We start from the raw sequence: 12,526 nt of genomic DNA, 5'->3' as shown, positions 1-12,526 counted from the left end.
CCTACCTTCATACCTGTGTGACAATGCTTACTCTCGTGTGTGTGTGTGTGTGTGTGTGTGTGTGTGTGTGTGTGTGTGTGAGAGAGAGAGAGAGAGAGAGAGAGAGAGAGAGAGAGAGAGAGAGAGAGAGAGAGAGAGAGAGACTGCCACCGAGCGAGCACGAGGTCGCTGAACGGAGAAACACCCGCTCCCCTCACCTTGAAACACCGTGTACGCATGCGCATCGCGCCTCAACGCATTGTCCAAAAAAAATCCCAAGGACGCGTTGAACTATAGAAGGTTCTACGTAGTTAGGCTGCGCCGCAGAAAGCGGAACAATGTAAAGTCTAAGCCTGTGGCTCTTCCTGAAATTAAGGGCATTGATGGCTTCATCCTTCGCTGGTACGCATGCTTACAGGGAGGGGAACAACCGCACACTCAGCAATAATTACAGTAGTGGGGGGGGGGGGAAGGCGTGAGCCAGTCCTGGATAGAGGCTACTTAGGCTTCAGCGCGACCTCCTCTTGACCGTTCCGTTAGCCTGAAACCCCCTTTTGCTCCTCCTGTCCTTGTCCTCACTTGCACCCCCTCTCTCCCATCCGGGACCCTTGGCTTTCCCCCCTGGGGCATAGGTCTCTGTTCCGCGAAGGCTGGTAAGTCAAAGAGGTGGGGTGGTTTGCGCTTCCACTTCCGAGAACCCTTTCAACGCGCTTTTCTGTGAGGGGTGGCGAGGACGGCGCCCACCCACCGCCCGAGCCGGGGGGGAGGGCAAGCGGGTCGGAGGGGGTTGCCTCCTCGTCTTCGAGGACCTTTCGGCCCCGTCAGAGGGAGGGAGGGGGTCTTTATCCATTTACCTCCGAGGGAGGCTGGTCGCCCCTTCCCGCCTCAGCGCCCTCTCTCGTTTGCCTCGAGGCTTTTTAGGGCTCCGTTTGACGGGGTACCAAGAGGCGGGCCTGGAGAGCAGCGTCAGTTGAATTAAAAACCGAAGGACGACCCTTCAGACCCGTTTCGCATAGGCCGGTAGTGAGTAGAAGAAGTTAACCGCTTTCTTCATTACATTCGGCGAGTTTACTTGACTAGTTGACGGGCCGTATCCTGTGCCGTGTTCAGGGGTTGAGGAGACCTTGGTTGAAATCCCCGCTGGATGGGTTTGAGGGCACGTCCCTTGTTGTTGAGCCGAAGGTAGACCTTGCAGGGTTGTTGTGAAGACCACAACTGCTCTGAGGGGAAGTTGGCCTTGCTGAAGAGATGGGAAAGGAAGAGCAGCCTATGTGGTCTTGAATGTCTTGGAGGAAAGGTACCAGATGTATGAAATGAACTGCTGGATAGCTCAGTGGTTTAGGTATCTGACTGCAGAACCAGAGGTTGAGAGTTCGAGTCCTCATCTGGGGCTGGATTGGATAGTCCATAGCGTCCTTTCCAGCTCTGCAGTCCTAAAATTATTACAGTATTATCTGATACCGATCTGGATTCTGCCCTGGAAAGAATAATTTCTGGCCCTTAACCTGGGCTGACGGGAAAACCAGCTCCCAAACCTTGCAAATATTGCAAAGCTTTGGACTTTTGGAACAGACAAAGAGGTTGAACCTTCAGCAGATACAGTACATGCAAGTGAGCAGACTTCCCATGTGCAGAGCTGAATGTTTCCATGTGTGTAAGCACAGAGATACTCCTCTATACAGGAGTCAACATGGTCTCTTGGCAGATGCTATGTTAACAAAGGGCACTAAGTGAGAGACTTCCTCATTGGTTATCTGAGTTTCACCTGGCTAGGTTCTTTCTTTGGATGGCCTTGAGTTTTACACCGTCATTTAACTAATGTCACAGAACAGCTTTTAGGTTCAGTACATAAAACATTTCTTTGTTTCTAATAGATTCAGATATTTGTAGTGTGGCGTAGGGGATAGAGTGACAGACGTGGACTCTGGAGAACACGGTTCAAATCTCCACTCAGCCATTGAAATTCATTGGGGGAGTGGAACTGGTAAAACCACTGCTTAAATATCTCACTTGCCTTCAGAGCCCTAATAGGCTTACTATACGTCAGTTCTGATTTGACAGCACAGAAGATACACACACACAACAATAACAAATTCAGCTGACGAGATGTAATGTATTCTGAAAGTACTCCTGAATATTTTTATACAGATAGATGCTTGTTTCAAGAATTGTTGTTTCACTTATGAGCAAATAACAATGTTAAAAATTTTCCCCTTCTCTTTCCCCCCCATATACCCCAAATCAGCTCCAAAGCTCTCACCGAACTGCCAAGAGTTTTTCCAGCCTTCTGAAGTAGATTTTTAGGAATCATAAAGAGATGGAGGAGGAAGGCTGACTGTTTTGGCACAAGTGTGGCTTATAGTTCTGTCCAGTAATGTGCAAAGAACCCATTATATTTAATCTTTTTAGTGTGAATGCATATTTAGCAGGATTCCCTCTTATTCTCTTTTTTTTTTTCCCCGAAGGATCTTTTAACAGTACAGTGCAGTATTAAAGAGCTATTTTTTCTTTCCTAGCCTTTTTGAAACTGGGTAGGAGAATGAATAACTAAAGTTTGAACATTAATAGTTGTGTCTTAAATATTCACACCAGCTTTCATTCCTTCCCTTCCCGTGTTTGTTTTTGAGTGGCTAGTTGTATTTACAAAGATAGAGAATTTTATCTGCTGTCTGTTTAGTCTGGTTTCTGTTGGCTCTTAGAAGACAATAGGTGGACTTGCTGGTGATGATTTACTTGTGTATTATACTTTTTATGTTCTGTGTCTCTGTGACAAGTTCTTATGTCTGTGGTGGTTAAAAAAACCCCACTATCTATAGAAGTGAGCTCAGCTTTTGTGATACTTCTTATGAAGAATAAATTGTTACTTTTGTTATCTCATTGTTCTGTCCATCAAATTTCATCCCTGCAAGTTTTTTTTGCCACTATCACAGTTTTAGCAGGAAACATACAGTATTTTGAGACAGAACCATTGCAAGACAAATGCAGTACCAAGCATAATAGAACAACAGTAATTTTAAAAAGTACTACTGCTAACATGCCTGTTTATTTGCCAAAGGGAAAGAATGACTGTTAACTCCTTAGTTTACCTGCCAAATTATATCCTGTTTTAGCAGAATGCCTTAAAAGACAGAAATACTGGATGAAGAGTGTGCCTCCATTTAAACTAAAATCAAAATTGTGAACCAAGCAGAATTACAGTGCAGCATTTATTGAGAGGAAGAGTGGAGTTGCATGAGATGATCTACTTACAAGCAAAGCAGTCTCCTTGGACATCTGTAGTCTGAATGTAGTGCAGGCTTTGGGATACTAAATCCTTCTATTTCCTCCAATTCCTTCAGAGTAGATCTCTCAAATTCACAAGCCTGCACTATTGTAATTCACCCTACTCCCTTTCAATAAAGAAGAAAGTTTAAAAGAAAATTAAGATATTAGTGATCTACCCTTTAAGTGAGCTGCAAGGACTTTTAAAGTTGATGTTCCTTCCCCTGCACACTTAAGCTTTCTCTGTCTTTCTGTTTAACCAGTCTGCATTGTATTCATCTTCATGAAGCCCTTTTATCTAGAAATAGTGCATTTCTTTTCATGTTTACTCAGAAGAAATACATAATAGTTCCCAGAAAAGTAAGTATGCATAAGGCTGAGTTTGAGATTTCCTTTGGCTTTTCTTATTTTATAAAATGCTGTGTAGGCATCCTTCAGTCTCGAGAGACTATGGTTAACATGCTCTGTATGGAGGTCTTGGAACAGTGTCTAGTGTGGCTGAGAAGGCCAATTCAAGAGTGACAATCTCTTCCACAATGAAGACAAATGCAATATGTCCCCTGTCCAGGTCCCTGGTTTTGCTTGTTTTGGGACTGCCTCTTTGCCTCGGCCTGCTGTACAAGTGTCTCTTCAAATTGGGAGAGGCCATGATGCACCGCCTGCCTCCAGGCTGAACGCTCAAACGTCAAGGTTTCCGATCTGTTGAGGTCTATTCCTAAGACCTTCAAATCCCGCTTGCAGATATCCTTGTATTGCAGCTTCCCTGCACTAATTCTCCATACAGGAGATCTTTTGGAATCCGACCATCAGCCATTCTCACAACATGCCCAAGCCAACGTAGATGGCGCTGTTTCAGTAATGTAGCGCTATGGGGCGGTATATAAGTCCAATAAATAAATAAATAAATAAATAATGTATACATGCTAAAAATTCCAGCTCGTTCTAGGACTACTCTATTTGGAACTTTGTCCTGCCAGGTGATACCAAAAATGCGTCGGAGGCAACGCATATGGAGCGTGTTCAGCTTCCTCTCCTGCCTTGCACAGAGGGTCGAGGACTTGCTGCAGTACAGGAGTGTGCTCAGGACACAGGCTCTATAGACCTGGATTTTGGTGTATGCCGTCAACTTGTTATTAAGCCATACTCTTTTTATGAGTCTAGAGAACATGGTAGCTGCTTTCCCAATGCATTTATCCAGCTCTTTAGTGAGAGATTGTCAGAGATTGTTGAGCCAAGGTACACAAAGTCATGAACAACCTCCAATTCTTGCGTGGAGATAGTAATAGAGGGAGGTGAGTCCACACCCTGGCCCATGACTTGTGTTTTCTTCAGGCTGATTGTTAGTCCAAAGTCTTGGCAGGCCTTGCTAAAATGATTCCTGTGTTGTTGGAGGTCTTCAGCAGAGTGGGCAACAATGGCTGCATCATCAGCGAAGAGGAAGTCCCGCATGCATTTCAGTTGGACTTTGGTCTTTGCTCTCAATCTAGAGAGATTAAAGAGCTTTCCATCTGATCTAGTCCGGAGATAGACACCTTCTGTTGCAGTTCCAAAGGCCTGCTTCAGCATGACAGCAATGAAGATACCAAACAGGGTCAGCGCGAGGACACAGCCTTGTTTTACTCCGCTTCGGATGTCAAAGGGATCCGATGTTGAGCCACTAAAAACTACAGTGCCCTTCATATCTTCATGAAAGAACCTGATAATGTTAAGGCATCGAGGTGGACATCTAATTTTGGGAAGGATTTTAAAAAGGCCGTCCCTGCTAACCAAGTCAAAGGCTTTTGTGAGATCTATGAAGGTGACAAAGAGTGGCTGTTGTTGTTCCCTGCATTTCTCCTGCAGCTGTCTGAGGGAAAATACCATGTTGGTGGTGGATCTATTAGCTCGAAATCCGCACTGTGATTCTGTATAGCACCTGGAGTCTCTTCAGCACAACACAGGCCAGCAGCTTCCCTACAACGCTGAGAAGAGAGATACCACGGTAGTTATTGCAGTCACCCCTGTCGCCTTTGTTCTTATACAGTGTGATGATATTAGCATCCTTCATGTCCTGTGGTACTCCACCTTCGCTCCAGCAAAGACAAAAGACTTCATACAGCTCGGTGGTGATGATCTCTTTACAGCACTTCAAAACTTCAATGGAGATGTTATCCTTTCCAGGTGCCTTGCCAGAGGCAAGGGAATCCAAGGCTGCTTTTATTTCTGCTAAAGTTGGTTCATTGTCCAGCTCTTCCAAGACAGGCAGACACTCAATGTTATTTAATGCCTCTTTGGTTACTACATTCTCTCTAGAATATAGCTCAGAGTAGTGCTGCACCCAGCGTTCCATCTGCTGTGCTCGGTCCTGGATGATCACGCCTGTAGCAGACTTCTAGGGAGCAGATTTCTTCTGTATTGGACCTAAAGTCTGCTTGATACTGTCATACATTCCCTTGATGTTACCTGTGTCTGCTGCTATCTGTATCTGAGAGCAGAGCTGAAGCCAGTAATCATTGGAACATCTCCTGGCAGTCTGTTGGACTTGGCTATGAGCAGCTTGAAGAGCCTGCAGGTTGTACTCACTAGGACAGGCTTTGTATGCTGCTAGAGCTCTCCTCTTATCCTCGATGGCTGGGATCAACTCCTCCGAATGGGCTTCGAACCAGTCGGCCGTCTTTTTGGTCTTCTTGCCAAATGTGGACAAGGCAATGTTATAAACAGTGTTCTTGAAATGTTCCCATCGTTCAAGTGCATTTGCATCAGCCGGGCCTGGAAGGGTTTCCTGAACCGCTTGGGCAAATTCCTCAACTTTTCTTTGATTGCGAATCTTGTTGATGTCAATACGTGGTCTTCCTTCCTTTTTAGTGCGATACAATCTCTTTTTTCCCAGTTTTACTCTGCTACACACCAGGGAGTGATCAGTATCACAATCAGCACTCTGGTAACTGCATGTGATCGTAATGCTAGGAAGGTTAGAACATCTAGTGAGGATCAAATCGAGCTGATGCCAATGCTTCGATCTTGGATGTCTCCAGGAAACTCTGTGTTGTGGCTTTGTATTAAAGAATGTGTTGGTGACACAAAGACCATAATAACAGCAAAACTCCAGCAAGCGTTGGCCATTTTCATTCATCTTTTCAATGCCAAAATGGCCTAGACAGGTGGGCCAAGAGTTGTGATCAGCACCAACTCTAGCGTTAAAGTCTCCAAGAATGAACAGTGCCTCTCTCTCAGGGACTTTTTTGATAGTAGCTGCCAGATCGTCATAGAATTTGTCTTTGACTTCTGTTGTGGATAACAGTGTCAGTGCGTATGCACTGATGAGGGTGACCAGTCCCGCTGATGAGTGGAGCTGCAGAGACAGGATTCTTTCACTCCCCACAGTAGGTGGAACAATGGATCTCAGCAGAGTATTTCTGACTGCAAAGCCAGCACCATATTCCCTGGTCTCATTCAATGGTTTTCCCTGCCAGAAGAATGAGAAGTTTTTTTCTTTGACAGATCCCATGTCTGGCAATCTCGCTTCTTGCAGGGCAACAATGTCCATCTGCAGTCTACTCAGTATGATGTCGATGACAGCTGTCTTGCGCATGTCATCTATTTCCTGCAGGTTGTCAGAAAAGCCAGGGGTCATTGTCCGAACATTCCAAGTGCCCAAATTTAGGGCAGATGTTTTCTTCTGATTGTTGCATGGTGCAGGGTTATTGCTCTGCTTGTCGGCTCTCCCACCATCAGAAATAGGCCCTGGAATCTTTTACTCCAAGCGGGGGGGACTTCAGATAGAGGGGTTAATTTAGGTTTGCTTTTTTTCTCTTTGCTATATGATTTTCTTCTCTTTTTTTTCTCTTTTCTTTTCATCTCTTCGTTTTGGTTTTCTTTTTCTTTTTTTGGTATCTTGTGGTTTTTTGTATGTTAAAAAACTCAATAAAATTTATATATATAAAAAAAGAAATAGGCCCTGGCATCATGCTCTACACCAATTGAGCAAGACTTATAACCAGTAACTGCTAATTCCTGTGTTATTTAGATACTGTATGCAAAGCTGGAGTGTCCTCTCCAGAGCACGAAGCCTGGGTAGAATAATATGGAGGATAGGCTGTTACCCAAGCAGCAAATCCCCCCTCTCCACGTCACTGAAATAGTCCAGTGGAAAGGCAAGAACCAATACAACTGGTTCCAGCGACGTCGCAGGAGTTGGCAGAACGACACAAACTGTCTACGGGACTCTGGCTCCGGATTTTGCCTTGAGGTTATCTCCTGAAGCCTTTCCCATCAGTGGATATAGCCACAAGGCAGTAGAGGTTTGAAATCAGAGTTTTCCTTCTCCTAGATGGGCTGCCTTACATGGCTGACGAACCCCACCTACCCGCCCGGCTCCCTAATAGTGCAGAAGTATGATACTACTCCTGAAACATTCCTGCCCCCAGGTGTATGAAATGCTATTTGGCTTTCCTATTTAGCAGATTAGGGTCAAAGATAGAACTAGAGTGCTTCTGCTGGCAGTAATTTAAAGCCAAAGCCCTGCCCCCTCAGACCATGCGATCAGGGAGTACAAAGGTCAGCCTACCAGAAAAGATCTCACCAAATTAAAAAAATGCTTTATAAAATGCTATACTTTTGGTATTTCACTACATATTTCTTTAAGCTAAATTTAATGATAAATAATAAACAGCCAGAGGCTAAAAGTGCATTCTTGCAACCTTTACTTGAGCATAAGTCTCCTTGAACTGAGTGGCTGACATCAGAGTATTATACTGTAAGCAGTTAAAAAAAGAAGAAGAAGTGCCAGGGCTAGCAAATACTGAATTTTCTATCCAATGCCAGATCCTCATTTTCACCTACTTGTCTAGTGTATGAGATATATCCAACTATCTATATGCAACACGTGGACCAATATTATATTTTATTTTCTGTGGCTCGGACATTGTTTTCATCATAAGTTTAGTACAGTAGGCTAGGATGAACTAAACAAATTCATTTTGGAGACTACAAAATGGAGACTACAAATCAATGATTAGTTGCTTTTTATAGTAAGGCATAGCTTTATGTTCTGTAGCCTGAGACTAGCAGGTATTTGTATAATACAAGTGTTCTATCCTTGAACTTTATTTGAGATTTCTGAGCATAGGTCTGTGTGTGCTTAAATCACCACACTTTTGTAGGGACAGTTTCATTGTGCAAAAGTTTTGTGTAAGACTACAGTCTCTACAATTTATTCTGACCAGCTTATGACTATCATTGAGGTTCTCATCTCTGTAGTGTTTTTCAGCTGAATAACATTGTGTTAGAAAAAATACTTCATGAGTTTCACGTTGGTTCTCTTGCCTTTACATCTCCAGGTGAGAAAACAAGTGGTCAGCTATATGGTTCCCAGAGTAGTTGGGGAAAAGCTTCCTGCATTCAACTTCTCTCAACCCTTTGAGGATAATAAAGAACAAGCAAGTGTTTGTCCCAGTGTTGTTCTTTCTTGTCCACATTTAATTTGCTTATAGACATGGTTGTTGTCTGTCTGTCTTCTTCAAGCTAGTACATAGAACAGAAGGAACATTGCTCTTTAACAATTCTTTGGGGAAAAACAGGCTACAGGTTTTAATTGTTTAACTAATGTGCCAAAACTGACTCTAGATTTTCTAGCTGGAATTCTGTACATGTCCCACTCTTCCCACATTTTCAAGATATCATGGAATCAACATCTGAGACCTCTTGCATTTTATTATTTTAGGAGAAATTGCATGGTATACATTTGTCGAACAATCTTTGTTTTCAGTTCCCAGCTATTGTTTAATTTTCTATTAAACTTTAGTTAAGTCATGAGATGAAACATCATACAATTTTCAACTTCACTCTAAGGTTTATTATCATATTTCTGGGCAACAATCTAAAATTTTCAGATTTGTAAGTATTCTGTAGCAATAGGAATTGTAATTATCTGTGCAAATTAGTCTTAGGTTACAAAGCTGAAGGAAGACTCCCTTGTCACTGACTGTGGGTTCAAGAATATCTGGCCCTCACTTCAATCATTTCAGTGCCTCCTTTTTTCTTGACCTCCCATTATACTTTGCTTCTGTCGCATCATTATTGTATCTCATTCCTATATCTGCTATAGTTACTGCCTTATTTCTTATTATCTCTATAGGGCTTTGAAGCCTTATGAGTTAGTTTGTGAACATTACTCAATTGCTTGCAACATTTAGAACTCTAACATTTTTTCTTTTGCTTACTGACAGCTTGAAGTCTCCTACGTGTGTCTTGAACTACCATGTCATCATGGCAAGATTTCGCAGAAGAACGTGCATCATTTTGTTACTTTTTATTTTATTTATTTGCTCCATAATGATGGCCTTGAAAAATCTGAGACCTGAAAGAGCTGTGTTTGGAGATCCATTTGGTATTGGCCTTTTACCAGATTTTCAGCAACGGACCACACATTTAAAAAATAAATTCAGCATGAAGCATGCTAAAGAAGATAGCTTCACACAGAGTAACAATCTCCACACTCTGAGTATGAATATCAAAGCCTCAACAGTTTCTGTAGGGAAACGGGAAGAAGATTTCCCATCTCTTAATTACAACTTCCATGTGTTTTACTACAGCTGGTTTGGGACTCCACAGTTTGATGGAAAATATATTCACTGGAACCATCCTTTGTTGACACACTGGGATCCCAAAATTGCAAGTGGTTATCCAAATGGAAGACACAGTCCTCCAGAAGATATTGGATCCAGCTTCTATCCTGAACTTGGGCCTTACAGCTCTAGAGATCCTTCTGTTATAGAAGCTCACATGAAACAGATGAGCTCAGCTTCTATTGGTAAATAGGTATTTATTTATTTCTTTGAAGTGGCAAGAAATTCTTGAAGTCAGGTAGTTTAAATGAATTCAGATATTTTGAACCCACTTTTCCTTGAAATGAAACTGAAAAATCCAGAAATTATAACACTCCCATCCCCATTATATATGATATATGAGTATTCATTGAATCACAAATGCCTCTTGATTGGTGATTGAATAAAAACATCTTGAAACTATCAGCATAAAAAGTAACCTCATAAGCAACCCTGTTAAGATTTAGGGTGTTTGTATTTTAATAAACTATTGTTTGTTCATACATTAAAACCCACACCAACTCACTAGTGCATGGTTGTTTTGGATTTGACAAATCTGGATCAAAAAACTATTTTGTGGGTCCAAGTTTGTCAATCACACTTCAATCTGTAATTTCCTACTTCATCCAAACTTGGATGCCATGGTTTGTTTTGCCATTCCCACCTCCTCTCTCATTCCTCTTGGCAACAGGATTGTTTTCTAGTACCCCTCTTTACTGTCAGTTACTCAGCAAGCTGCTTTATTATTATTATTATTATTATTATTATTATTATTAGTAGTAGTAGTAGTAGTAGTAGTAGTAGTAGTAGTAGTAGTAGTAGTAGTAGTAGTATCAGTATTGCTAAACAGATTACAAACTTAGACATGATGTGTGTGTGTTTAGTCGTTTAGTCGTGTCCGACTCTTCGTGACCCCATGGACCAGAGCACGCCAGGCCCTCCTGTCCTCCACTGCCCCCCAGAGTTGTGTCAGGTTCATGTTGGTTGCTTTGCAGACACTGTCCAGCCATCTCATCCTCGGTCGTCCCCTTCTCCTCTTGCCGTCACACCTTCCTAACATCAGGGTTTTTTCCAAGGACTCTTTTCTTCTCATGAGATGGCCAAAGTACTGGAGCCTCAGCTTCAGGATCTGTCCTTCCAGTGAGCACTCAGGGTTGATTTCCTTTAGAACTGATAGGTTTGTTCTCCTTGCAGTCCAGGGGACTCTGAAGAGCCTCCTCCAGCACCACAATTCAAAGGCATCAATTCTTTGGCGGTCTGCTTTCTTTATGGTCCAGCTCTCACTTCCATACATCACGACAGGAAAAACCATAGCTTTGACTATTCGGACTTTTGTTGGCAAGGTGATGTCTCTGCTTTTCAAGATGCTGTCAAGATTTGTCATCGCTTTCCTCCCAAGAAGAAGGTGTCTTTTAATTTCAGGGCTGCTGTCTCCATCTGCAGTGATCATGGAGCCCAGGAAGATAAAATTTGACACTGCCTCCATATCTTCCCCTTCTATTTCCCAGGAGGTGATGGGACCAGTGGCCATGATCTTAGTTTTTTTGATGTTGAGTTTCAGACCGTTTTTTGCACTCTCCTCTTTCACTCTCATTACAAGGTTCTTTAATTTCTCCTCACTTTCTGCCATCAGAGTGGTATCATCTGCATATCGGAGGTAGTTGATATTTCTTCTGGCAATCTTAATTCCGGCTTGGGTTTCTTCCAGTCCAGCCTTCCGCATGATGTATTCTGCATATAAGTTAAATAAGCTGGGGGACAGTATACAGCCTTGCCGTACTCCTTTCCCAATTTTGAACCACTCAGTTGTTCCATGACCAGTTCTGACTGTTGCTTCCTGTCCCACATATAGGTTTCTCAGGAGACAGATAAAGTGGTCAGGCACTCCCATTTCTTTAAGAACTTGCCATAGTTTGCTGTGGTCCACACAGTCAAAGGCTTTTGCATAGTCAATGAAGCAGAAGTAGATATTTTTCTGGAACTCTCTGGCTTTCTCCATAATCCAGCGCAAGCTAGCAATTTGGTCTCGAGTTCCTCTGCCTCTTCGGAATCCAGCTTGTACTTCTGGGAGTTCTCGGTCCACATACTGCTGAAGCCTACCTTGGAGGATTTTGAGCATAACCTTGCTAGCGTGTGAAATGAGTGTAATTGTACAGTAGTTGGAGCATTCTTTGGCACTGCCTTTCTTTGGGATTGGGATTTAGACTGATCTTTTCCGATCCTCTGGCCACTGTTGAGTTTTCCAAACTTGCTGGCATATTGAATGTAGCACCTTAACAGCATCATCTTTCAAGATTTTAAATAGTTCAACTGGAATGCCATCACCTCCACTGGCCTTGTTGTTAGCCAAGCTTTCTAAGGCCCACTTGACTTCGCTCTCCAGGATGTCTGGCTCAAGGTCAGCAACTACATTGTCTGGGTTGTCCGGGATATCCAAATCTTTCTGATATAATTCCTCTGTGTATTCTTGCCACCTCTTCTTGACGTCTTCTGCTTCTGTTAGGTCCCTCCCATTTTTGTCTTTTATCATGTTCATCTTTGCGCAAAATGTTCCTCTAATATCTCCAATTTTCCTGAACAGATCTCTGGTCTTTCCTTTTCTGTTATCTTCCTCTATTTCTTTGCATTGTTCATTTAAGAAGGCCCTCTTGTCTCTCCTTGCTATTCTTTGGAAGTCTGCATTCAATTTTCTGTAACTTTCC

General features: G+C 42.8%; 1 protein-coding gene across 3 annotated transcripts in view; it reads left to right on the top strand.

Moving 5' to 3' along the window:
- Window positions 1-244: 244 nt before the first annotated feature.
- The window catches only part of MANEA (mannosidase endo-alpha), a 46,089-nt gene continuing 33,807 nt past the window's right edge, over window positions 245-12,526 (top strand). The window contains exons 1-2 of one of the 3 annotated variants that reach the window (XM_020784076.3): window positions 245-381; window positions 9,447-10,030. In XM_020784076.3, the coding sequence (XP_020639735.3) occupies window positions 9,487-10,030 (544 nt within the window). In that variant the 5' untranslated portion in view covers window positions 245-381; window positions 9,447-9,486. Of the gene's footprint in view, window positions 382-407; window positions 633-9,446; window positions 10,031-12,526 lie in introns of those variants that run through there. The other 2 variants (XM_078380358.1, XM_020784168.3) reach the window with 2 other exon arrangements.

This window comes from Pogona vitticeps, chromosome 1 (assembly GCF_051106095.1).
Source record: "Pogona vitticeps strain Pit_001003342236 chromosome 1, PviZW2.1, whole genome shotgun sequence".
Classification (NCBI taxonomy): domain Eukaryota; kingdom Metazoa; phylum Chordata; class Lepidosauria; order Squamata; family Agamidae; genus Pogona; species Pogona vitticeps.
Note: the sequence above shows the minus strand (reverse complement) of the source record. Positions and strands in the feature narration are given on the sequence as shown.